This window comes from Tiliqua scincoides, chromosome 15, assembly GCF_035046505.1.
Source record: "Tiliqua scincoides isolate rTilSci1 chromosome 15, rTilSci1.hap2, whole genome shotgun sequence".
NCBI lineage: Eukaryota > Metazoa > Chordata > Lepidosauria > Squamata > Scincidae > Tiliqua > Tiliqua scincoides.
In genome coordinates this window covers 2,460,030-2,486,438 of record NC_089835.1, presented here as the reverse complement: position 1 = coordinate 2,486,438, position 26,409 = coordinate 2,460,030, and the positions used below count along the sequence as shown (strand labels likewise).

The following is a 26,409-nucleotide window of genomic DNA, read 5'->3' as shown; positions in this document are numbered from 1 at the left end:
ATCTGCCATTTTGCTGCCCATTCTCCCAGTTTGGAGAGATCATCCTGGAGCGCCTCACAATCCCTTCTGGCCTTCACCACCTGGAAAAGTTTAGTGCCATCCACAAACCTGGCCCCCTCACTGCTTATCCTCAACTCCAGGTCACTTATGAACAGGTTGTAAAGCAGCGATCCCAGGACAGATCTTTGGGGCACTCCACTTCTTGCCTCTCCACATTGTGAAAACTGCCCATTGATACCCACTCTCTGTTTCCTGTTGATTTGATCAACTTTCGAATCCCCCAACCTTGCATGAGAAGAGAGGCTCCAAAGAGGATAGCTGATGTCTCATGCATTTGACAGGCAGAAATTCAATGTAGGAAGCTTCCCCCCCAACTGGTTCTCCAGGCCAACCTGTTGAACTTCTGCCTTTTGCACAGCCCCCATTTTGTGGATCAGGCCTCAAATCAGTGGTAGAGCCCTTGCTTTGTATGCAGACTGTGGTGGGGGGGGGGGGTCAACCCCATGCAGGGGCTAAGAAAGACCCCCAGCCACCCAAAAACCCTGGGAAGAGGCTGTCAGAGGAGGAATCAAAGGAAGCAGGGCGGATACTGTGTTTCAGCTCCAGCAGCAGCCCAGATACAGTTGCAGGGCAGGGCATGAAACAGACCAAGAGGTGGCTGCATCTTGCAGAATCCTGATCCAGGGGTGCCAGGAGGAAGGGGGTGGGGGGCTCTGAGGACATGGTGGGGGATCGAGCCCTGGAGACAGGAAGGAGCAAGAGGTGCCTTTTGGGGGGGGGTCTCCTTTCCCCACCTTTCTCCCCCCTCTTCTCATTCCCCCCCCCACTGCTGCAGAAATAGAGTGCGGTCCCTTTAAATTTACCCAGGAGCCCTTAAAGGAGCCCCAGGGGCCCCGGGGGGGAACGGCATCCCCACCCTGGCTCGCCGGAGCTGCCTGCGCCTGCAAGGACGGCGCCTGCTGCAGATCGCCCTGCGAGAGGCGGGTCGCGGGGCAGTTCTGGTTCTGGGGCTCGCGGGGAGCAGAGGCTCGAAGCAGCGGCCAGTGGGGGGGCTGCCTGCCTGCCTGCCTGCAGCAGCAGCCGCCCCCTCTCCAGGAAGACGCCGTGCAGCTGGGGATGGATGCCTAGAGGGAGGGCGCCGCAGGCATGGAGCCCCCCAGCCTCCCCATCAAGAGGGAGCCCCAGGAGCCAGGTGAGACAATAGGCCTTGCCAGCAGCAGCCCCCCCTCCCCACGCCACCTGCTGGTCTTTGTACGCTGGAGGTGCCCCCCAAGGACGGGGGCGGGGGCTGAGGGAGGGGGTGGCATGCAAGTTGCAGGGCAGGGAAGGTGGGGAGAGGGGGATGAGGGTCCGAGTGGGGACGTGGTCCCTTTAAGGCTCCCCCCAGCTCCATCCTCTGCACGCACTTACAGTGTGATCAATTTCACACACACACACCCCGTTCAAGAACATATTTCTTGGAGAGGCACCAGGAGCACAAAGGAGATGCTGCTGATCTGGCTCTCGGTGGAAGGATCCAGTTTCTTCCTGCCTAGCCTGTGTGATGCAAACCCCCCCCCCCGAAGATCTGTGGGATGCATCCCCCTCCCCAAGCCAGAGGTGGATCTGCACCCTGATAGGTCCACCTGGCCTTTTGGTAGTCCTCCCTCCAATGTAGTGTGACATGTTCCTTTAAGAGGAGCCCCCCTTCTTCCACCTCCCCCCTCCAGCACCAAGATTCTTAAAGCCATACAACTTCTCCAGCCCCTCCCTGGGTTGTCCTCCTCAGCTGTCAACATTTAGACTATAGACTCCTTGGGGCAAGGACCTACCCCCCTGGCTTGTGGACCTCATTCCTATTATGAATGGTCATCCTAACCATTGTTTCTTTTCCACCTGACTCTTTCATTCCACACCCTCTATGGAGTCAGTCACTTTCTGACCAGTTTGATTTCTGCCCCTTTAAGACTCCCCCTTTCTCCCCCCCATGCCCCTTTAAAGACTCTTCTCCTCAAATTGCATCTTTTTGCTCAGATTACTTAAAGGACTCTGGCACTCAGGTTAGCAGTAGAAAGAGCTGAGCCTCTCCTCCAGTGTCTCAGCTATCTAAAAAGGAGATCAGATCTAGCTCAATATTCAGCCAGGTGTTTCAAGGAAACAAGGGACATGAAGGCATTGCCCCTCAGCAGCTGATATGCAGTGATAGACTGCCTCTAAACAGGGAAGCTCTATGGATAGACCTGTCCTGTCTATCCATTTGTATATTTGTATTGTATTGGCAACCTTCAGTCTCGAAAGACTATTGTATCGCACTCTGAAAGGTGGTTCTGGCACAGCGTCTAGTGTATCCATACATATGTATGTCTAGCCATATATATGTCCATATGTCATCCATATGACATCCATATCCATATGACATATCCATATCCATATCCATCCATATCCATATGACATCCATATGTCAACAGGCATGTGGATGCAGGAGAACCCATGGACATTATATATCTGGACTTTCAGAAGGCGTTCGACACGGTCCCTCACCAAAGGCTACTGAAAAAACTCCACAGTCAGGGAATTAGAGGACAGGTCCTCTCATGGATTGAGAACTGGTTGGAGGCCAGGAAGCAGAGAGTGGGTGTCAATGGGCAATTTTCACAATGGAGAGAGGTGAAAAGCGGTGTGCCCCAAGGATCTGTCCTGGGACCCGTGCTTTTCAACCTCTTCATAAATGACCTGGAGACAGGGTTGAGCAGTGAGGTTGCAAAGCTTGCGGACAACACCAAACTTTTCCGAGTAGTGAAGACCAGAAGTGATTGTGAGGAGCTCCAGAAGGATCTCTCCAGACTGGCAGAATGGGCAGCAAAATGGCAGATGCGCTTCAATGTCAGTAAGTGTAAAGTCATGCACATTGGGGCAAAAAATCAAAACTTTCGATATAGGCTGATGGGTTCTGAGCTGTCTGTGACAGATCAGGAGAGAGATCTTGGGGTGGTGGTGGACAGGTCGATGAAAGTGCCGACCCAATGTGCGGTGGCAGTGAAGAAGGCCAATTCTATGCTTGGGATCATTAAGAAAGGTATTGAGAACAAAACGGCTAATATTATAATGCCGTTGTACAAATCTATGGTAAGGCCACACCTGGAGTATTGTGTCCAGTTCTGGTCGCCGCATCTCAAAAAAGACATAGTGGAAATGGAAAAGGTGCAAAAGAGAGCGACTAAGATGATTACGGGGCTGGGGCACCTTCCTTATGAGGAAAGGCATTTGGGCCTCTTCAGCCTAGAAAAGAGGCGCCTGAGGGGGGACATGATTGAGACATACAAAATGATGCAGGGGATGGACAGAGTGGATAGGGAGATGCTCTTTATACTCTCACATAACACCAGAACCAGGGGACATCCACTAAAATTGAATGTTGGGAGAGTTAGAACAGACAAAAGAAAATATTTCTTTACTCAGCGTGTGGTTGGTCTGTGGAACTCTTTGCCACAGGATGTGGTGATGGCGACTGGCCTGGACGCCTTTAAAAAGGGATTGGACAAGTTTCTGGAGGAAAAATCCATTACGGGTTACAAGCCATGATGTGTATGCGCAACCTCCTGATTTTAGGAATGGGTTAAGTCAGAATGCCAGATGTAGGGGAGAGCACCAGGATGAGGTCTCTTGTTATCTGGTGTGCTCCCTGGGGCATTTGGTGGGCCGCTGTGAGATACAGGAAGCTGGACTAGATGGGCCTATGGCCTGATCCAGTGGGGCTGTTCTTATGTTCTTATGTCCTTCTGCATGAATTTGCCTAATGCCCTTTTGAAGCCACCGCCATTTCTTGGGTCAGGGAGTTCCAATGACCAATTCTGCATTGTGCATAGAGCCTATTCTTTTGCCTGCCATGAATCTGCCAGTCCAGTTCATTGGGGGTGACCCCCATGTCATAATAGTATGAGGAGGGAGAAGACAGTTCTAGCCACTGTCTTGGTATAATATTTGTGTAAAACACATACTTTTATCACTTTTTACGTCACCTTTTCCCCTAAACTTAAAAAAAATGCTTTGGGTTTTCCTTGTAGAGGTGGGGCAGAGGTGGCATTGGAGGTCAGCCTACTGGGGCAAATGCCAAGGGATCCCTCATGCCCATCAACAGACTGCCCATTTCATCATGCCAACCCCTGGATCCCCTGTCCTGGTGGGCAATTCTAGCACAGTGTGCCATTTGCAGATGAGGGGGGACATCAGGAGGTTGGCCTCAGCAACCTTGTGATAGCCCTGAGAAGAGACAGCCGCAATCCTAACCAATGTTCCAGCTCTGATGTAAAGACAATGAAACTCTGAGGTAAGGGAACAAACATTACCTTACCTAGAGGAGGCCTCCATGACTGCCCCCCAAGTGCAGGATGCAGCACATGCCCCACTGGCATAGTTATTCCAGTACCAGAACGTTGGTGAGGATTGCACCCTTACTCCTGTGATAGAAAGAGTTGTCATTTTCCTCCCACCATCTGGTATTCAGTGAGACTGCCCCTGGCTTTGGAGGTTCCACTGTAGCAAGGCCAATAGACCCCTTACCCTCTGTGCATTTGTCTAGAGGTGTGTGTGTGTGTATTTTTTTTTCTTAAACCGAGTCTTTCTCAGCAGGAGAATCTCCATTCCCAGAAGAAGCGTCCGATTCTCAGAACAGTGCTGAGCTGAGCCCTGGCCGCCCCTTGCGCACCTCTGGGAATGGCTTGTTGCACAGAATCCCGAAGGATCCATCCATCCTCCTGTCTGGAGGGCGCAAGTACTCTGACCACTGTGAAGAGCGGGCGTCGAGGCCCGGGAAGAGCCGGATCCCTGGGCGGGACCACCGGCGCTATTACCACGAGCACTGGCGGGCCGAGTACCTGATGGACTTCAATGCCGCCCGGCACGGCATGATTTGCATGGTGTGCGGGAGCTCGTTGGCCACACTCAAACTGAGCACCATCAAGAGGCACATCCGGCAGAAGCACCCCTACTCGCTGGCCTGGAGCGCCCGGGAGAAGGAGGTCATCATGAACAGCTGGGATGCACATTTGGGCCTTGAAACAGAGCCTGACCGAGCCAGCGACCCAGCAGAAGCATCCGACAGCCAGCCAGCAAGTCACGGTAGGGCAATCTGCTTCTCTGGTATTTAACTGGTGGGTGAAGCTGGTGTTACAGGCAGGGCTTTGGGGAGGATCTCTTGCTTGGAGGTGGAGACCCTCCTTTGCACACGATGGCCCAGGTTCCTTGTATGAACAGGAAAAACCCTCATGTGGACCTCTGAATGCTGATGCTGGCCAGTACTCCAGAATGCTGAACTGGACAGCCTTGCGGCCTGGCCCAGTCAGGGCAGCTTCCCATGATTTGGGTTCATGTCAAAATCTCGAGTTCCTTTCAGGTACATCAGGATATTTTTTTAACTCTCCAGTTCACCAAATGTAGTGCTTTGGTAACTGCAGGGCTGGTGCATCTGTGAGGCCAGCTGAGGCGGTTACTTCAGGTAGCTGATTGGCAGGGACAACCCTCTTGCCTCCACTAGTTCCACACCCTGGATTAGAAGAGGGGGCAGGGTGGAAGAGGAAGTGTGGAGGAGAGGAGAGCAGGGGGCTAGAGTGGGAGACACTCTAGTGTTACCACTCTTCTTTCCCCCACACTTCCTCTTCCACTCTTTTCCGCTCTTTCTTTTCCAAGCCAGGGAGAGCATCACCTGCTAAGGTGATTTGGCATGCCCTCTCAGGTGCCAGGCAGTCTTGGGTCATCCATGAGAAACCAGATCCATTTCCTGCCGAATAATCTCTCAGACCCTTTTGCTTGCAAAGTCTGATCAAACATGTTGTCAAATGTTGTTTTTTAAGCTTCAGAAAAAATATTTCCTTTTTAAAGGGAACAAAAGGTGTTGCTGGATGCATCAGCTGCTTGAATATTTGTCTCAGGTCTAGATTTTTGGAACAGTTTGGAATCCTTGGAAAGGTTTTTACAAAACAAAGGACCTCCAAGGGGTGGAAATAATAATAATAATAATAATAATAATAATAATAATAATAATAATAATACAGGTATTTCTATACCGCCTTTCTTGGTCCTCAGATTTCTCCTTAGACTTTATTCAAGGCAGGCAATTTAAATCCCCGTAGGGATTTTTACAATTTGAAAGAAGGTTTCTATCTTTCAAGAAACCACAACATTCAAGATGTTTCTTTCTTGATCTGGTCGCACATTCTGGCCTCCATCCTCCCACGCTCAGAGCAGATAAATAAACCAAGGAAGCAATGAAGAGGTCCTTCATCAACCCCAGAGTCAAGTTCCTGGAGAGGACTATCACTTCCAAATAAGCAGTTCCACTTTTTGCCTCCAAGGGTTTGGTTCTGGCTCAGGCAAACCGAGACGTTTGAGGTAGGGGTTCAGTATTTTAATTTTCACATTTTTATACTGCCCTTTCTCCAAGGAGCTCAGAGCGATGTGCACGGTTCCTCTCGTCCTTTTGTCCTCACAACAACCCTGTGAAGTAGGTGAGGCTGAGATATAGTGTCTGGCCCAAGGTCACCCAGGAAGCTTCATGGCTGAACTAGAATTTGAAACTGGATTTTCCAGGTCTAAGTTGAACTCCCAAATCATGACACCATCCTGGCTCTCGTTCTGGTTGACAGCACCCACTTCCCCCATCACCAGATTGGTTTCTGGGTTTGGGCTCTACTTGGATTAGACTCCCAGGCCACAGCCTGCCTCCTTTTCTTTAGTCTTATATTGGCCTGATAAAGTAGCCTCTTTTCAGCCTTTTGTTCTGTTATTTTGCCAGCACACTGCTTTGCAAAGTCCCATGTTCTGTTTGAGCAAGTTCCACTTCTGACACCAAAGACAGCCACTCTCTCCAGGAATGGGCTTGCCCACAAATTGTCCTCGCAGTGAAGGAAAGGCTTCTTGGCCCCAATATCTCCTTAGCTCTGCCCCTTCTCCTTCTCCAAACCGAGCCTCTCTCCAAGGGCCTAGCAGCCACAAGACCACGTCTCACCAACCAAAACAGCTGTGTCCCAGCCGCTGACGTTTCTCAGGAGCACAGGGTTTGGCCCAGCCAGGAGGTTTGCCGGGAAGGTGGGCTAAAAATGTCACCTGCTTTTGTGTGCCTCAAGATGTATTACTTAATATATGCAGATGTACAGCTTTTCTATAAATAACTGCTTGGGTGGGTGGAGCCCCACCTGTAGCTGTTTTGCAGAGATGCAAAAAAACATTCATGCTGGGGCAGTATTTATTTATTTAGCATATGGCATACAATACATGGACTTATATATCAATTAGACTAGATCAAACGTCAATGTCCAGTTTGTCCAGCCATTCAAGGACAGAGCTGAAAAAGTCAGACCAAGGGCTAGTAGACACCCTGTTTGCAGCCAGACACAATGTGGTATATGGTTTGGTGGGAGAACCCGCAATCACACTGTGGGGTAGATACTAGCAGAATGGAACAACTGAGACTGTTTGAGCTGCCTGTTTGGGCTTGGAGAAGCGGGTTAAAAATACTTTAAATACAGCTTCTGGAGAAAATCTCAGGTCCCGTTGATCTGTTGGGCAGATCAAGTCAGATCAGGTAGGGTTTCTGCAAGAGGTCATTGCATCCGCCCCCCATGATGGACCTCCTCATGGACCAGAACATACAGAATAAGTGACAATATCATACACACAGCCTAAATGCAGTGGCATCACTATGGTTGGTGTCACTCCCTTTCGCTTTATTTTAATATAGTCACCCAACAAATATAGTCACCCAACAGTATAGGTCACCCAACAAAATCCGTGGCAAACTTGATGACACACAACTGAATCAAGAGTTCTAGTATGAGCTCTGATACAGGGAAATGAGAGCTGACTTATACTAACCCACTGATTGGTTCCCTGCTGTGTCATAACACCTCATTGGCTCTTGGAAATCCACTTTTTCATTCATTCATTCATTCATTCATTCATTCATTCAACCTTTATTGAATGAATGAATAAACCTTTATTAGGCATAGAGAAATCATAAAAGCAAACATAATTAGTCCTAATCCCGTTTATCAGAAACGGAGTTAAGATATTAAATTACTAATAAAACATTTACAGTTCAACATAAAATATCAACATTTTTGACAAATTACATTAAGAAGGCTTGGAAATCACCAAAAGTAAAAATTTAGAAATTCCCTCTAGCACATCTGGTGAGCAGTCATTTAGGAGACACTTCAGTTTTGCCTCATCCGAAAGCCCATTCATTTTGCCAAGAAGTGGAGTCATGTAAGTGTGGCGGGATCTAGTGTGCCGAGGACAATAAAAAAGAATGTGTATGATTGATTCAACATTTCCCAAATTACAAGGGCAGGGGCGTTCTTTATATGGTATTTGCCTATATCTACCTTCTGTGACCTTGGATGGAAACACATTGAATCTTGCCAAAGAGATTGCATGACGTTCAGAGGGGTTGATCAGAATACTCAGATAAGGAACCATTTGCCCATACTTTAGCGGGATAGAGAAATTAAGAAGGGAGCAAATTCTAGAAGCAAGTTCAAAGAGGTTTTGTGCCTCAATGTCTAGCATTCTTTGCTTTACCCTTTGATAAACTTCAGGGAATGGATAGAAACTTAAAAAATCCAATGAAAAACCAATTGATTCGATTTTTGATTTAATTTGGCTATACCATTTAGAAGAACCAGACTCAGATAGCATTCTGGATAGGAGACTGCCTGGTTTCACGTTATAATGTAAATGGAGCCAGTAGCGTATGGTTAAAAGCCATGCTCTTGATACTAAGAGCGATTGTCCGGTCTCCAAACATAATGCAGAGTACGGTACAGATTTAGGTAAACCCAGGATAGCCCTCAAAAATTTAGCTTGGATACTCTCAAGGGTGTGATTTATAGAACTAATCCAGATAGGGCACCCGTACAGGAGCTGTGCCGATACCTTGGCATTAAATACCTTGAGAGCAGCTGGTATATAACGATTGCCCTGACTAAAAAAGATCGATTGGTGCTCTGCAAAGTGAGACGGGCCAAGTTGGTAACCAATTTTTGATGAGTACCCCAGCAAAGATTGTAGTCAAAGTGAATTCCAAGGTATTTAAAGCTTTTGACCTGTTCCAGTTTCTCCCTTCCAATAGACCAAGTACCTGGACTCCATGATTTTGAAAATACCATAACTTTGGTTTTCTGAGAGTTCAGTTCAAGCTTGTTACATTTCAGATAGTCAGAAGTTCTATTTAAAAGTCGCTTAAGTCCAATAGGTGTACAGGATACTAGCACTGCATCATCTGCACCCCTGTTTCACTTCCCTTTCGACCTGAATTTTGGGGGTCAATTTCCCCGAAGATGTAAATTTAATTTGGCAGGTGGTGCCTGTATAAAGTTTCTGAATAAGAGTTAGAAGTCTAGGGTCTATATTGAGTTTAACTAGTTTGTCCCATAGCAGCGATCTGTTAATGGAGTCAAAGGCTCCTTTAAGATCCAGAAAAGCAACATATAATTTTGATTTTTTTAGCCTTTTGTACTTGTCAATCAGATGAGCTAAAACAGCACAGTGATCAATTTTAGATCAATTTTAGATTTTAGAGAACTTTTGTTCCAACTGGAGGCTGAGGAGGGATCTCTTTCCTCAGAGGTTTTGGAGGCCTTTAAAAATTTGTCTGCTGGAGAGCAAGCCAAAGTTATTGATAATTTGGATAAGATTAGAGTCCAACTTAAAGACTCTATGGCTGGACAGATGACCATGACCTCAACTGCTATTGGAACAAGGACTGCTCAGTCGAACTCTAACGTTCCCCACCAACCATCTGCTGTTCAACCGTCTAAAGCACAGAAGCTTATTTCTTTGGGACGTGGTGAGGAAGACATTCAAGCTCTCCCATCAGATTGACTTACATCTGCAACACCTGATCTCACATCAAGGACATATTTAAAACTTCTTTCTTGGAATATTGCGGGATGGCGTAGCAAGGTTAATGATGAGACTTTCCAGAGATATTTATGTGATTTTCACGTAATCCTTTTGCAGGAAACCTGGTCTCAAATTCCTTTACACCTTCAAGGTTTTAATTCCTACAACATTCCAGCTTATAGAATAAGCTCCAAGGGGCATTTGCAAGTGGGGATGACAATTTTTGTCTCTTCCCAGCTAAATTCAGAACTGGTGGTCACCAAGACAACTAGCAAATTATGTCATGCAGTCAAGCTTATTCTTAACAATCTCCAATTAATAATTGTAAATGTTTATCTTCCTCCTGGCTTGAACAACCAATTATTATCCCAGAATTGGAGCACCTTCTCTAAAATTGTCACGGAGTTAGACATGGAATTTCCTTCATGCCATTGTCTTATCGGTGCGGATTTCAACGCCAGGGTTGGAAATTCAGAGCCGTTGCTCAGTACTGCCGCAAACTTAGATCCTGATTAATCTCTCCTTGATTTATTTTCTTTAGAAAGATTTTCCAAAGATAATAAAACGAATGCAGCTGGCCTCTATTTGGCCAGATTCTGTGTCAATTTTAATACAATATGGTTAAATGGCCTTGTAGATTTCCCCAATTCAGGTGAATTCACTTATGCTTCAGCCATTGGTTCCAGTGTTATAGATTATTTCTTGGTTCCACTTCACCTCAAGGTCAATGTTATTGATTTTTTGGTTGATGATCTAGGAATGAGTGACCATTTTCCTTTAATACTCAAGCTAGATTTAGGTTCTTTCCAGTACTCCACCCCTGATGTAGAGCTTGAAAATGAATATGAAATTAGGCCTAAAATCATGTGGAATACTACAATTAATCAGAAAATGAGCGAACCGCTCTACACTGAGCCGTACAAGAGCTATAGAATCCAACTTTTAAATGAGTCAGATCCGATAGAACTAATTAAGATATATGAGTTATTAATCTCTAGGGTTTCATCCACTTTAGTCTCCTACACTAGTATACCCTCTGCTAAAGATGGTACAGGGAGGGATCCCAAACAATATCCCCTTGGTTTGATAGGGATTGTATGGATCTCAAAAATCAGATTAGATCCGTTTACCAGCAATACCGCTATTCAGGGGCTATTCAAATTCCCGATACATATTTTATTCTAAAGAAGCAGCTGAAACAACTGATCCAAGAAAAGCGACATAATTATGCTTCCCGCTTGTGGTATAAACTACTAGCCGCCATAGAACATAAAAATTCTAAGCAATTTTGGGGTATAATCACCAATTCTGCTCAGAAAACTGCACCTCGCTCTCAGATGGTCATCTCCCCACACGAGTGGTGCCGCTTTTTCTCCACCTTATATTGCCAAGAGGGTGAAAGTGGCTTAGCATCTTTTACTTTAAATCCTTCAGCAATCACCCCATGGCCTCCTGTATCCACTGAAGAAATTATAGAGCTAGTCTCTCAAAGTAAACAAGGGAAAGCTCCTGGGCCAGATTTGGTATTGTCAGAGATCCTGAAAGTGGACCCCTAATGGTGGGCCCCTATTCTATCCTCATTATTCACAGTGGTGGACCAAACAGGTATAATACCAGCTGAATGGACAAATGCTACTATAGTGCCTATTTACAAAAAAGGCGACCATCGTGATCCCTCCAATTTTAGCCCTATAAGCCTTTTATCAGTGGGGGGGAAACTTTATGCAAAACATCTTTTAAACAAGCTGCTATCCTGGATGGAAGATCTGGGCCTTCCAGGGAGGGATCAGATAGGATTTCAAAAAGGATCTTCACCAACCTTTATTGGCATAAACAATTTCCAATAAATGACAGCAATATCAACACAAAAGCTTACAATAAACAGAGGAATAAACCAGCCAAGGATGAAACCACCAATCCATTTTTTGTTACATAGGGCAATTGTGTTTTCCTTTACTGGTTATTTGACAATAACGTTTGACAGAATAAAGATAGTTCAACATGGTTTGTTTTGTTGCATTCTGCATTAAATAATGCATCAAATGATTTATTGCATGATGGCATTATTTGAAAATACCAAGATTTTCACACCTTCCCCCAAGGTGTCCCCTGGTGCAATCCACACCCTCCGCACTCACTCTTAAAGCCACTGGGTCCCATGAATTAGTATTGGCCGAATGGTGACATGGGCAGAGTCCCAGCTGAGGGGGAAAAGTCATCTGGTTTCAACTTCTTTTGCAGGAGAATTTCCACCTGGGGGAGGCCGCAGGAGGCGACAGGGTCCAGTCCCCCTCTCTTCTGGCGGGGGCCGCCGGCCATCCAGCTGGGGCCTGAAAACGGCCTCAGTTGGGGAGGCCCGGAGCCTGGAGCGCTACCTGAAGGAGTCCCTGCAAAGTTGGTTCCAGCTGGAGTTCCTGATGGACTATGACCCGCAGGGCAACCGGCTCTCCTGCATGATGTGTGGCTCCTCTTTGCCCAGCCTCAACCTGGACGACATCAAGCGCCACGTCATGGAGGCCCACCCCAGCTCGCTCGCCTTCAGCCCGGCCGAGAAGGCTGCCATCCTTGACGCCTGGAATGCCCGCTCTGTGGAACACGCTGCAGAGAGTGAAGGCCCCAGGGAGGCGGCAGAGGGTGAGATGGAGGGGGGGTCAAGGCCAGGAATGTCTCTTTACTCAGCGTGTTATTGGTCTGTGGAACTCCTTGCCGCAGGATGTGGTGATGGCATTTGGCCTGGATGCCTTTAAAAGGGGATTGGACAAGTTTCTGGAGGAAAAATCCATTACGGGTTGCAAGCCATGATGTGTATGCGCAACCTCCTGATTTTTGAAATGGGCTATGTCAGTATGCCAGGTGCAAGGGAGGGCACCAGGATGCAGGTCTCTTGATATCAGGTGTGCTCCCTGGGGCATTTGGTGGGCCACTGTGAGATACAGGAAGCTGAACTAGGTTGGCCTATGGCCTGATCCAGTGGGGCTGTTCTTATGTTCTTGCTACAGCATAGGCTAGTCCCCTCACTTCACATCCTCTGCCACTCAATTTTTTTGAGAGCTGGTGTAACCTACAGATTTAGAGGCTGAACAGTGAACCAGGACTTCCCTGGTTTGAATCTTGCCTCTAACATGGACTCCTCCTCAGCCACAGTTTTCCCCAGTTGGAAAATGGGGATAATTCTATTTATTTACCTTAGAGCAGCGTTGTCCAAACATTTTGGTAGGAGGGCCACATCATCTCTCTGACACTGTGTTGGGGGCTGGGGGAAAAAGAATTAATTTACATTTAAAATTTGAATAAATTTACAAAAATGAATTCATTAGAGATGGAATATGAATGAATGAAGGTCTTGCAATAGCTTGAGGCCTATAAAAGGCCTTGCACAAAGCAAGGCCGGTCTTTCCTTCGCTGCCACTGCTGCATTACAGATGTGAAACAGCAAGTACTTGAGGGAGCCCTCGTCCCACAGCTCAGCTGAGAGGTCGAACAGTCGTCCTCATGCTGAAAGCAGTTGCATCGGGCCGGAGACTTGTCTCTGGAGGGCCAGAGGCTCATTGGAGACTGGGGGCTCCCTGTGGGCCAGATTGGGAGCCCCCAAGGGCCGCAAGTGGTCCCTGGGCCGGGGTTTGGGAGTAAGGACTTTTTCATGAAGATGTGTTACCAAAAAGGGCTGTTATGTTTTAAGGGGAATTATTTATTTACCCTTTTGGAAACCTCAGGGTCGCAGGCTGGATAACAAAACAGCGTAATGCAGAGAAAATCGCTTGTTTAACTTAAAGAGGAGACTGGGAGAAAGATAACTTTCAATCAACGATTATATTTTTATGACAAAACACATAGGTAAACATAATGCACATGGAGAATTGATAAGTATAGATTTCTAGTACTTGTGTCTAGTGTACCTAGCTTTATGGTGGTTGCATGTGCCGTGTATTTGGTGCATCCGAGAAGGAATCAGAAAAGGATAGGTTGTAGGGAAGGATTTTAGGGGTCCCTGGTCTGCATAACCCAGTTGCTAACTAACATGGGGAGAGAAGGGAAGAAATAGGTAGGATAGAAGGGAGAAGATGCCAGACGCAAGATATAGTTACCTGTCCTGGGGAGCAGATGGATAGGAGGGAGGGAAGAGTCCTATGGAACCTGTGCCTTGTAGGGCAGCCAGAGAGAGAGAGACCATGTGGCTGGAGCTTCCTCTTAAAGGGGGCTTTGCTGACCTGGAAGCTGGATGTGAATGACCCAGATGTGACTTAGAGCTGTCCTAGATGCGCATGCTCATTACACACACTGGAAAGACATGATGAACAGGAAGTCAGCTTATCAGCAACCTGGGGGAGCGGGGGAGCTTGCTTCCTGTTGCTACTGGACTTTGGAGTCAGGATATAGCTTAATGGCTGTGATTTAGTTAATAATAGGTGGAGGCTAGGTACTTAGACTTTGCTGCTAAAGTCTTCCCCCCTTACCGTGTTTGTATATGCAGTGATTGGATCAGGAGGCACAGTGATTAGGTTAAAACAATACACATTTTTAGGGGGACATATAGGAGAATAGGAGACATTTGCTTGTCCCTATAGAACTAGGTGATCTGTAGCCATGGGCTTGTGACTTGACTTGGCTGTGGCCTGTATGTTGAGGTCTTGCCTACATCCAAAATACATAACCAGATATAAAACCACAACTTGGAAGGGAAAAGGGGATTTTCACGTAACAGATGATACACACAAAGCACTTTAGACTTTTCCTCTGTGAATTTGTCTAATCCCCTCCTTAAGCTGTCTAAGCTAGTAGCTATCCTTGTATCTTGTGGAAGTGAGTTCCACAGGTTAAGCATGCACTCTGTGAAAGACTAGCTCCTTTTGTTCAACCTGAATCTCCCACCAGTCAACTTTGTTGGGTTACCGCCCCCCTCCTGAATCTAGTCCTGTGAGAGAGGAAGGAATAATCGCTCTCTCCATGTGAGGAACAGGCTTTGTTTGCCATGGGTGCACACTGGGTTGATGTGCTTCATTTCATGTCATGACCCACCATGACCTTAAGAGCTCTTTGCTGGTTTGTTGTCCTACAAAATTAAAGATATCTGAAATCTCTAGAAGTTAATTCCACTGTTTTGTTTTCTCTCCCCCACCCACTCCCAGAAGCCGAATCTGAGCCCACCCCACAGGATCTGAGCGTGAAGGTAGGGGATCCGTCTCCGTCGCCGGACCGCCCTGGGGGCGAGGAAGGGTGTGACGAAGGTGGTCCTTGGGACTCGGAAGAGAGCAGCCCACCTGCTCCAGCCCGTGGCAGGGATCATCGGCGCTATTTCCAAGAGCACTGGCGGGTAGAGTACCTGATGGACTACAACGGGTTGCGCCACGGACTGGTGTGCATGGTCTGCGGCAGCGCACTGGCCACCCTCAAGATGAGCACCATCAAGCGGCACATTCAGCAGAAGCATCCAGATTCCACTCAGCTGAGCCATCAGATCAAGGCCCTCATCGTGCAGGAGTGGAACCGCAAAGTGGCCCGCCTGGCCGATGCCGAGGATTCCTTGCCTGAAACGGACCCGGAGCCGGACAAGGGTGAGGAGATGCCGCAGGGCTTGTTGCTGACCGTGGGGGAGGAACAGGGTTGGTTGGATGACATGTTGCTTCTAGAGGTGGCTTTGTCACAAGGCGAACGAGGCTGTCATCGTTGGAAGTCTCTTCTGGTTCTGATAGCCTCCTAGAAAGGGACTTCCTTCCAAAGTGCACTGAGATGAGGCCAGGAATTCTGGGAGGAAGTGGCATTTTCCAGGGATGAGGAGGGGGAATCGCCATCAAGCAGCAGCTCCTTCCTCTTGGTGGGGGAATGCAAAGCGTCTTCTTCCTCCCTCCAGGTTCTGCCATTGCCCCCATTCACCAAGGGGTCAGGTGGGACTCCTCCCTTCCTTCCTCCTGCCAGCTAAATTTGTGTGGGGCAGCACTGTGGGAACAGAACACATGGAGGGTTGGAGAATCATGGGAGAGATTCATGGGGCTGAGCAGCCTGGGGCACCCAGCGTCCGATTTTCGGTTGAAGAGGAGCCATCATGTCTACCTTGGACAGCAATTCAACCTGGACCAGCTCTAGTGGCTCCTGTGGTGCAGCTTGTCTGCACATAGAAGTTCCACCTAGTTGCTAATAGCCATCAGTGGACTTTTTCTGCCAACGATTTTTTCTCCTTTCAAAGCTGTCTAAGCAAATGACCCTTGCATCTTGTGGCTGTGAGTTCCACAGATCAATTCACACATGGTGCAGAAAAAGGGAATCTTTCCTCTCTCCTGAATCTTCAGCTAATATATCATGCGCTGGAACAGGCAAGACAGGAGGCTTGCGCTGTATCCAGTGCAGGATAGGGCCATAAGCAGCTCAGCCAGAGGTAAGGGGAAACATTTCCCCTTACCTCTGAGTAAGGGCTGCTGGCCCCTAGGGACTTGCAGATCCGGCATAACTGCTGGATCCCAGCCCCACCTCCTGCTTCCCGTCCACCTGTCCCTGGGGCCTCCCACCCTCCCCCCACCCAGGAACACCTCCCCCCACCTCCTCCCCCACTTACCTTTTCTGCTTGTGTCGGCCCAGCCAGGCCGACGCAAGTGTCCAAGAGGAAGCCAGCATGGAGGCTTTGTTAGCCTCCGCAGGCCAGCGCTTCTTGAAGCACCAGCCTGGCTTCCTCTTGAGGAGGCACAAACATGCCTTACGGCACATTTGTGACCCTCCTGGGCCAGGACAAGGGACTTACACCAGCCCAACCCCGGGTCAGGATTGTGCCCCATGTCGCCTTTTTACCAAAGAGTGCTGGACACCAATCGCCTTTCCACATAAGGGAGGTGCCCCAGCCCGCTAATCCTTTCGGCTGCCCTCTTCTGCCCCCTTTCCAGTTCTATAACATCCTTTTAGAGGTGGTGGCCAGGGGCATTGGTGGTTGATTGGTTGGTAACCAACACTGTGGTTGGTTAAAGGAACTTGATATGTTTAGCCTGGAGAAGAGAAGGCTGAGAAGAGGTATGACAGCCCTCCACTAATACCTGAAGAAGCAAAAGGGATGTTTAGGGAAGATCTTCAGGTCTTAGGGAAGAAGCAGTAAATTGGTTCTCAACTGGCGGTTAGTTCTAGAGCAGAACTAGATCCAACGAGTGCAAACTGCAAGAGAGGAAATTCTGGTTGGACATCAGGAAGAAGTTCCTGACCGGCAGGGTGGTTGGATTGCCGATGGAGGGGGTGGATTCTCCCTCACTGGAGACCTTCAAGCAGAGGCTCAACTGGCACCTGTTGAATTTCCTGCTGCAGGCAGGGTTGGACTAGATGACCTTGTGGACAGCTTCCAACCATATAAGTATGAAGTATGGCTGCTTCCTGGGCTTAGGGTTGTTTTTTTCTTTTTTGGAGAGTGTGTGATAAAAGTTGAAAAATGCTTCTGCCGATTTTAACTTGGCTCAGAAATGCTAGTTCTAGTTCTTCCTTGTCAGAAGCTTGAGCATGTGTCTTATTATGGGATGGCTCTCTCATTTATGATGTTCAAAATATAATCCATGGCCCTGGAAGGCACGGTCATGCTGAGCTGGTTCAGACAGAACGAGTGTCCCAAATGGATTTTAACACACAGTGCACTGAGAAAGAGACTCCTCCCTCTGTTGCTAAATGGACAAGGATGAATTAACATTCTATGAGTACTGTTTCCCTGCTGACTGATGAGGCAGACAGAGGGAGATGAGGGGGGATTGACCATGAGGAAGAAACTGAGCCCAGACAATGTACCCTTTAAATATTTCACAAATCAGAAGAGAGATGCGCTAGTAAAATAGGGATGTGGTTTAGGCCAGGGGTAGCATAAAAGTTACTCTGTAGACAGAAGATCCCAAGTGCTGCTGGGAAAGACCCTTATCTGACACCCTGGAGAGCTGCTGCCAGTCATTGCTTGACAATACTGAGCTACACAGACCAAGGATCTCGCTCAGCCTCTCTGCCCCAACTCTCCATCAGTGCCACCCCACTGCATCCACCTTCCCACCTCTTGATTGGCCCTCAAAGTGACTCACACCGGGTTAAAACAATTCATGCACAATATGCTTTTACAGTTGGTGGAGGAGGTGATGGTGGGTTCTGCCTTGCTGGCCTCCTCTTCCTCTTCCTCTAGAAGCAGCTGGTATTTCTCTGGGACAGTTCAGCTTAAGTTGCCTGGTAAGAATGCCTATGGGCATGGGCTTTCCGGGCACTGGTGGGAAGGCAGTAGAGACAGTGGATCCTGGCTGCCTTGGGTTTGTGGCTGGACACAGGCGGGGTAATGTAGAGAGTCAACAAAGACTTGGCTGGGATTGTATACGTGCCAATGGCCTTTTCGTGTTATCTTCCCAGCAGAACCACAGCCTGCCCTCAAGCAGCCCCCGTCTCCCAAGGAATCCGACAAGGATGGGGCCACGGTGGCGGGAGGCGAGGAGGAAGAGGCTGCCACAAGACTGGCTCCCTCGCAGCAGCAGCAGCAGTCCCTGGAGGCCGGGACCCCATCCCGGCGGGGTCAGCGGCGGAACTACCAGCCCCGCTGGCGGGAGGAGTACCTGATGGACTATGATGAGCAGCGGCACGGCCTGATCTGCATGGTGTGTGGGGGCACACTGGCCACCCTGAAGGTCAGCACCATCAAACGGCACATCCTCCAGGTGCACCGTTTCTCCCTGGAGTACACAGCGCTAGAGAAACAGACCATCCTGGAAGCGTACGCTGAGAGCGATCAGGCCCCAAAGGCCGCCACCCCTGCCAGTCCCAGCTCCGAGCCCCCCTGTGATGTCAAGCCAAAGCCCTCGCGGGCAGGGACAATGACATTTGGTTACAATCTACCTGTATGTACAGTGTAGCCACAGATCTGGATGAGTCCTGACACTGATCCCTGAGTGGGCTGGCTCTGGTGTGTGTCTTCTCCCCATGGTGGATGGTGGAGACTTGAAGTTTGCCATTCTGGAACATGAACTAACTGATGTATAAGCTGGTGGGGGGTGACAATGATGGGACTTTTTATTTCCTGATTTTTGAAGCCCACCCTTTTTCATTTGCATGTTCTGTTTTAGTCCCAGAAGCTTTCAGGTTTTTGCACCCATTGCCCTGAATCTGGACTTCTGCCCTCCCAAGGTTTTAGCAGGGGGGCATGACACAGGTTGATGATATCAGGGGTACCACAGTAGCCTGGGTGGGGACGGGACCTGAACGGGCCATTGCACATTCACCCTCTGGTTTGTCACATCCCATGGTTTGGTTTTGCTTTGAAGTCAAAATGCTTACTTTGTTTTGAAACGCACCGTTTATATTCTTTGGTCTCTGTGCCAAGGGATATAAATGGTCTTTGCTCCTCACTGGGGTACGTTAACCTGTTGTAATAATTTGGAGAACAAACTGAATAGGTTCAAAGGGAATCTAATGGATGGGATTCCTGTGCTGTGTTTAAAAAAAAAAAAATCTCATTTGGTTTTTGCCATTTTCTCCCCATGGCATGGTGGGGGTGGGGGTGGCCTTTTTTGTTGTTTTTTGTTTGCTTGTTTTTTGTTACCCACACTGAACAAAGCTGCATCCCAGAGCAGGATGTGTATTTAGGGTGACACCATCAGGAGAGGCCGGTGCAAATTCAAGTTTAAAAAAAACACTTTTTTTTCCCAAAGCAACCTAGAAATGGAGGTTCTGAATCAAATTTGTTCTCTCCAAACGGGTCCTGAAAGGAACAGAACTGCAAGTGATGAAATGGAGCAGAGTTCCAAAAATTGTGGGGTTTTTTTTGTTTTTGTTTTTAATGTATGTTACCCCCTTCTCCTCACTGATTTCTGCCTGGCTAGAAGGTTTCTTAAGCGTACTTATGCTCTTAACGCAGCACCACTTTGAGTGTGTGGAAATTTTGGCTGGCTAAGCTGGCACCCATTGGTGGAGGAGAAGCTGGTGAGTGACTCTGAGCTGGCAGCAGGGTGAGGGTCACTTTGCGCCTAACATATCTGTTCTCCTGCCCACAGAGGTGCTCAGGATTGATCTGAAGGCAGGGCAAGCAAGGAGCACTTTCTTTGGCTAAGACTTGCAAAGTTCTCATGCAGCTTCCAAGGTCCTGGACTGGGACCCCCAGCTGGGCTGTTTGTTTTGGCCCTTGGGCTCCTAGTGCAGGTGCCTCAGTGCAGCCCCTGGGGATCCTGATTCGTGTGGTGCAAGGCTACAGCTCAGGAATGGCTCTGAAAACAGGAGCTATCCCTGTGCCCTGCCGATTCCTGAGCACCGATTGCATTGCTGTTCCCACGGCCATGGCGAACTTACTGGCTGTTGACAGGGAGCAAAAATATCCAGTTCAGCCTTTGTTGAACTGCACCACGCCAGGCTGAAAGCTGGCAGCTTGGCTCTTGGATTGCCCCTTTACAGAAAAAGAAAAAAAGTCAATGAATGCATCTAGAAAGTCAGCCTGTCAGGGGGAAAAAAAGTCAGCCTGCTACCTTTCTAAATGCAGAGAGAATCCTCCCCACTGGTACTATAGAGGAAATGCTTGCACTTGCCACCTTGTGACGATGGGTGTACAGTCCAAGCAAGACCTGGGCCTGTCAATGGTGTGAATCAGGTTTTTGGGGGGTTTGAAACTTTGTCACATAAGCAGCTGGTCTCCACCCTCTGAGCATAATTTACACCTGCATAAATTCGTGTGCAAGAACAGAACACGCAAGGCCTTTTTGCTTTGCTTTGCTTTGCTGGGGTACCCAGGAGCAGAGGTGGAAACACATGACTGCAGAAGAGTTCTGCTGGCTCAGGCCAAAGGCCTAACAAGTCCAGCTTCCTGTATCTCTGTGGCCCACCAGATGCCACCAGCGGCCCACAAGACACCCTTTTGCCGCTCCCTTGCATCTGGCATTCTGAAATCACCTACTTCTAAACCAGGTGATTGCACATACTCATCATGGCTTGAAACCTGTGATGAACTTTTCTTCTAGAAACCTGTCCAATCTCCTTTTCGAGGCATCTGCACCAGGTGCCTTTACCACATCATGGGGCAAGGAGTTCCGTGGACTAATTATCCGCTGCGTAAAGAAATATTTTCTTTGGTCTGTTCTGACTCTCCTGCCATTGTTTGTTTTTTCACAAAACAGGCAGTTGTTGCTTTCTAAGAAACAAGACCAGACTGGGGAGGGATGGGGGAGGATTGGAGAAAAGGATAGGCACAAAACTCAGTATGGAAAGGAATGGCAAAGATGGCAGCAATCCTCTGCATGTGCATTGGCCGTAGTTCAGGGGTGGAGCACTTTTTTTGCACACAGTAGCTCCCATCTCTAGTTGAATTGGTCAGGAAAGTATGCCTGGAAGCTGCTGAGCTTCCACTAGAAATAAGCCTTAGACAAAAGAAATCCTTGAAAGTCAGTGAGGGCTAGAAACTTGCCATTTAAAAAAAAAAATGTTCATGTTTAAGAAGCATGGCTTCCCCTCTGCCATTCAAGGACAATATGAAAGTAGCACTTAATTTCCAGTAAGAATCAATGTGCTGGATACTGATTCCACTTAAGGGGTTCTTCTCCCCCCACCCCCAAGTAGCAGTCACCTTTTCCACACCTGGGATCCACCCCATCTTTTCCAATGAGTAGCTTGGTCTGTTTTTGTAGCTCTTGTAAACCGTGAACTCCGAGGTATATTATCGCTAAGAACCCATGATGACCTTGTGACTGTGTTGCAGCCTCGTCTGTGTCTCTTGTGAAAAAGGTGGTTTGCATCAGAGATTTTTTTAATGATATATTCTATATATATATAAGCACTAAGTTTTGTAAAACAGGTATGTCAAAATAAATCCTTTAAAGTGATGCAATTTTAAGAGGTGGGCACTAACATTCAAACCTTCTCCCCCCATCCTGCTTTTATTGTTTTCCAGATTTCAGTGTCTTTTCTGCTTGTGTGACAACCAACCACTGTCAATTTATTATGTAAGCTGCTTTGTGAACTAGTCAGTTCTCTTTATATGTGAATTTGCTGAGAGGAGCAGAATTGCCACCTATGTCTTGTTACCTGCAGAGTGAGGGCTTGGTGCAGCTACAAGCAGGCAGGCCAAGAGCTTGCAGGAGGAGAGACAGTGTCTTCCTCACAATTAAAAGGCAGTACCAGCTGTGCAGGGGGGAGAGGAAGAGATGCCTATAAAGTATATGGGAGAGGATTGCGGTAATTGCATCTAGTCAATTATACTCCTTGGTTTTTTGGAAAGTTGGGTGGAGTGGGTCAATTTTCTTCCTTGAATGAGCATTGGTGGAAAATCATTGGACACATTTGTGTCTGCTTCCAGACTTGCCCCACCATCTCTGGAACTCCAGCTGAACCTTCACAACCCTGCTGATGAGGTGGCTGAAAGGCTGAGGGCTGTAAGTCCAGAGAAAGGAGCCAAGAATCAGGTGCAGAAACCCCCACCACACTGCTGAACTCTGAGACCTGGTTGTTGGGCCAGCTACCTTCAGTGAGTTGAGGAATATCCAGCTTGGAGGAGGAAGCATCAGATGGTGGAGATGCTGATGAGCCCTTGCTATCCCCCAGCCCCATAGACTTCAAAATTCAGGTTCATGAAGTGTATGGTGAAGAGGGTCCCCTAGAACAGGGGTGCCCAAACCCTGGGGCCACTTGCGGCCCTCAAGGACTCCTAATCCGGCCCGCCTCTGGCCCTTCAGAGACTTGCTGGAACCCACACTGGCCCTACACAACTGCTCTCAGCAAGGCGTTCAACCACTTGCGTGAGCTGTGGGACAAGGGCTTCCTCCACTGCTTGCTGTTTATGTCTGTGATGCAGCAGCGGCAGAGAAGGAAAAGCCAGCCTTGCTTTGTGCAAGTCCCTTTATAGGCCTTGAGCTATTGCAAGACCTTCATTCATATAAGTTCCATCTCTAATATATTCATTTATGTAAATTTATTCAAATTTGAAATGTAAATTATTTTTTCCCCACAGCCCCCGACAGAGTCAGAGAGCTGATGTGGCCCTCCTGCCAAAAAGTTTGGACACCCCTGCCCTAGAACATAACCCCATTTTCCCCATAGGCTCAACGAGTCAGTAGCAGCCAATTTGGTATCCACTAGGTTTTCCAGTATCCTAACCCTAGTGGATCACAAGAACCAACTGTACTTTTGATTGAAAAACAGTACATAAGTATTCTTAATAACCTGCCCCTGCAGAGCATTAGGGTAGCTGACAGGTATACAGGAGCTGACAGGGGTTCCCCCCTTTTAGCCATACAAGGAACTCACCTTCCTTGATTAGGCTTGAATAAAAGCACATTTTATGAGCATCAGGTCTCAGTGACAATAATGGAACCTCAGCTCTTGCTGGTTAACACCACCCTATCAACAGGGAGGTTGCCCCACTGGAGACTTTGGCAATGCAAGGGTTGCTTTTGGCCAAGCCCAACCCCCATTCTGCAAGTGTCCCACCCCATCTGCTTTTGACCCTGCATCACTTCCCTGTCCCTCTCCCCCTTTCAAAACTCTAGGGCCCTGCCATTCCCTTTCCCTGCTCTCTCCCTGCTTGGCTTGGCAGGAAATGACGGGAAAACCAGTGCATGCTGACTGGCTGGCATGGGGTAAGTGAAAGGAGGACCATGTGACCTAACACCCTGCCTCCTGGCAACTTGGAGGTTAATGCCCCCTTCCTCCATTGGAGAAAGATCCATAGCAGCAGCATGGTTGGTTGACACAGAGGGAAAGTGATGGGCCCAGGATGTGTCCACTCACAGTCCTGAGCTAGGAGAAGGCAGCTTCTATTCCAGCGCCATGCCCTTTTTGGCCAGACTTCTGCAAGGCAGATGTTGATCTGCACCTGGGAGGATGCAGAAAATGTGCACAAATGGTCATAACTCAAGGAGCTGAAGGGGACAGGTGTAGTGTAGTGGCCAAGTGACTTGGCCACGACTCCAGACTTCTCTTGTTTGAGTCCCGCCTCTGCTGTGAACATGCCTGGAGCAAGCAAGCTGCTCTCTCAGTCTTCCCCATCTGCAGCATAGAGACAAATGCCGCTCGCTCACCTTCCAAAGTTGTTGCACAGACATTTTCACACTGAAAGTGCTGGACAAATGCAAAGGAAAATGCTTGACTGTGGCAGACACGATTCCCACCTTCTCCAGGAATAAAAGCTCAGAAACAAGACAAAAACCTCTTTGGAATTTGGACTTTGTGCTCTTTTATTAATAATACCACATCAAATTGCAATTCCATTTATTTCTCCAGAATGTAAAACCCGAACCAGGCCTCTTTTGCCTTGGCGCTACTTACTCTTAAAAAATGCTTCACGCACAGGAGCTTCCTTCGTCTTTTTCTCTCCATCTACGTACATTTGTTTCCTTTTAAAAAAACACTAAAGCCTGCCCGGCACACAGAGGTTGGTTCACGGTATTTAAACACAGCAGTAACAGAATAGATGTAAGAGCTGAGCTGATGGCTTCCAGTGCAGAGAAGAGATCCTTAAGAAAGGGGAGTTTGGGGGGAGTAAAGACTCTGGGCCATGACAGTGCAAGCTTCCTCCCCAGGCTGGGGCGGGGCAGAGGGCAACACTGCAGAAGCAGGCAACAGACACTCACTCACACACCTCTCACCGAGGCCTGCTTTTCCTTGTTTCGTGCAGACCTCTGAGGTTGTCCAAGAGCCCACAGGAGCTTTGCACTGGAATGATCAGATGCACCCCTCTTGTTACTCACAAGGCTCTGGAATTGTGGGTGCAGGCTGTTTGACAGGATGCTGGCGTAAGCAAGCTTCGCAAGACCAGTGTGGAAAAAAGACATGTGGGCTGGACGAGCCCATGGTAACGCAGCCACATGGGCTGCCCTGGTACACTACACCCGCCCCTTTTCAGCTCGTTTAAGGAGTGGTGTGAGAAGAGGCCTAAAGGAGAGCATGACTCACAAGGCCAAGTGTGATCGGGCTCCACTACTTCAGAATGGCTGCCCCTTTTTCTCAGCTATCTTCTGGTCTGACAACCAGCACACTAAGTCTACGGTACTCCCCTTCAATTTCACTGGTGGTTTCTACTCTCTGCTCCCCAGAACCAAGGATAGTGACAGGGTGGGTGGGAGGGACCAAGAAAGGCAGGTGGGTGGCTTTGTCTCTCCCTCTGCCCCAAGTATTTAAAACAGGATCACAGAGGAGTTGCATGCAGAATCTCTTGGGGAGGGAGTTTCAGTGTTTGTTTCATTTACCCGCACATGTGTACAGCAGTTACAGACATTTTCTGTTTCAGAGCAAGGAAAGAGGTACAGCCTTATTGCTCTTGGGGGAGTAGACTGGAGGACCTGGTTTCTGGGTGGGGAGGACTGCAATGGGGGGGGGGAGAAAGGGAGGAAAACTAAGGAATAGAACTGATGTCATTAAGGGAGATGGGAGAGGTGAATCCCCCCTTTCCATCAGCAGGGCAAAGTGCAGGGTAGGGAAAGAGAGAGAGAGAGAGAGAGAATATACAGATTTCATCATTTCCTTCACCATGCCCTCTTAATACACATTAATTAACCTGTGGAAAACAGGCTGAGCCCAGTGAGCACTCTTATTCTGTCTTAGTGAAACAAAACAGTGCACTGGGTGCAAATTCTACCATTTTAAAGGGAAGGTGAGAGAACTTAAAAAACTACCACTCCCTTACAGCTATGTGAGCCTGCCAGGCTGGTTGGGAGCCCCCACCAGCGCTTCAAGCCCCACCCTTGCCGCAAACACAGCCTCCTCTTCCAATCACTTAACTACAGGTGCGCCCCATCCAAGAAGAGGCACACTGAGCTGTGCGGAGTGCTAGAGGGGTGGCCCCTTCACCCTCTGCCCCAACGCTAAAAACGCCAACAGTTCATGTTTCGTCCAGTGCATCCTGAGCCCAGTGCGGGTGGCTTGGGGTGGGTGTGGAGGGGGGGAGGAATACATAAAAAAATCAGTAAGCTTGGAATGCGGACATCAAGCTGACTTGGCATGTTCCTTCATAGGTACAAGTAACAATGGTTATAACTATGACACAAGGGGGTACTTTTTGTTTTGTTTCGCTTTTAGTTAACAGGCGGGTCGTGGCTCCCCGCAAGGTTATTCCGGCTTTTTCTTCACAACTCCGGGCAGCTTTGCTTGGACCCTGTGAAGGGGAGAGAGGATTAAACTGTGGAGGCCTAGGAACAAGGGTGGCTGGGTACTGAGTCACAGCTCCCAGTACAGGACAGCCCATGTGTGTCAGGAGGGAATATGACAAAGCAGACCAGCTGGAGCTTAGAAAAACTGCTGCTCAGTGGAAGACCACCTGCTTTGCATGCAGAAGGTCCCAGGAGCTCCAGGTAGAACGGAAACCCTGAGAGTTGCTGCCAGCCAATTCTCAACACCACCGAGGCAACTAGACCAGTAAAGCAGCAGTTTCTTATGTTCCTATCCCCTTGGAGCAGGATGTCATGGAAAGGTTCTCTGCGCTGCTACAAGCCTTTCTGAGAAAGGCGGGCAGTTGTGACCACAGGACAATCAAAGGGCAAGCTCAGGGAGGACTCTACTCCATGTACACTTCACTAGTGTGGGTGCTGAAAAGTGCACAGGCAACCCCCCTCCCTTACAACCAGGACTAAC

General features: G+C 48.4%; 2 protein-coding genes across 6 annotated transcripts in view; one reads left to right on the top strand and one right to left on the bottom strand.

Moving 5' to 3' along the window:
* Window positions 1–932: 932 nt before the first annotated feature.
* On the top strand, window positions 933–21,679 carry ZFTA (zinc finger translocation associated). Of its 3 annotated transcripts, none has more exons than XM_066610134.1 (5): window positions 933–1,192; window positions 4,609–5,097; window positions 12,121–12,513; window positions 15,006–15,431; window positions 18,223–21,679. In XM_066610134.1, exons 1-5 carry the CDS (start codon window positions 1,147–1,149, stop codon window positions 18,717–18,719), a joined length of 1,851 nt encoding a protein of 616 aa, XP_066466231.1. In that variant the 5' UTR covers window positions 933–1,146; the 3' UTR covers window positions 18,720–21,679. The 3 variants fall into 3 exon arrangements, with proteins under 3 accessions (XP_066466231.1, XP_066466230.1, XP_066466229.1); XM_066610133.1 differs by having other exon boundaries at window positions 4,606–5,097; window positions 18,226–21,679; XM_066610132.1 differs by having other exon boundaries at window positions 4,606–5,097.
* A 2,310-nt stretch (window positions 21,680–23,989) lies between these two features.
* The window catches only part of RTN3 (reticulon 3), a 38,027-nt gene continuing 35,607 nt past the window's right edge, over window positions 23,990–26,409 (bottom strand). For all 3 annotated transcript variants that reach the window (XM_066610129.1, XM_066610130.1, XM_066610131.1), the window contains one exon: window positions 23,990–25,933. In XM_066610129.1, coding sequence (XP_066466226.1) covers window positions 25,888–25,933 — 46 coding nt within the window. In that variant the 3' untranslated portion in view covers window positions 23,990–25,887. The remainder of the gene's footprint in view (window positions 25,934–26,409) is intronic.

Coding starts and splice junctions, on each gene's coding strand:
- ZFTA (XM_066610132.1), top strand. CDS start 1,147: ATGGAGCCCCCCAGCCTCCCCATCAAGAGGGAGCCCCAGGAGCCAG. Junction 1,193..4,605: donor GAGGGAGCCCCAGGAGCCAG/GTGAGACAATAG, acceptor AGTCTTTCTCAG/CAGGAGAATCTCCATTCCCA. Junction 15,432..18,222: donor GGACCCGGAGCCGGACAAGG/GTGAGGAGATGC, acceptor TTATCTTCCCAG/CAGAACCACAGCCTGCCCTC.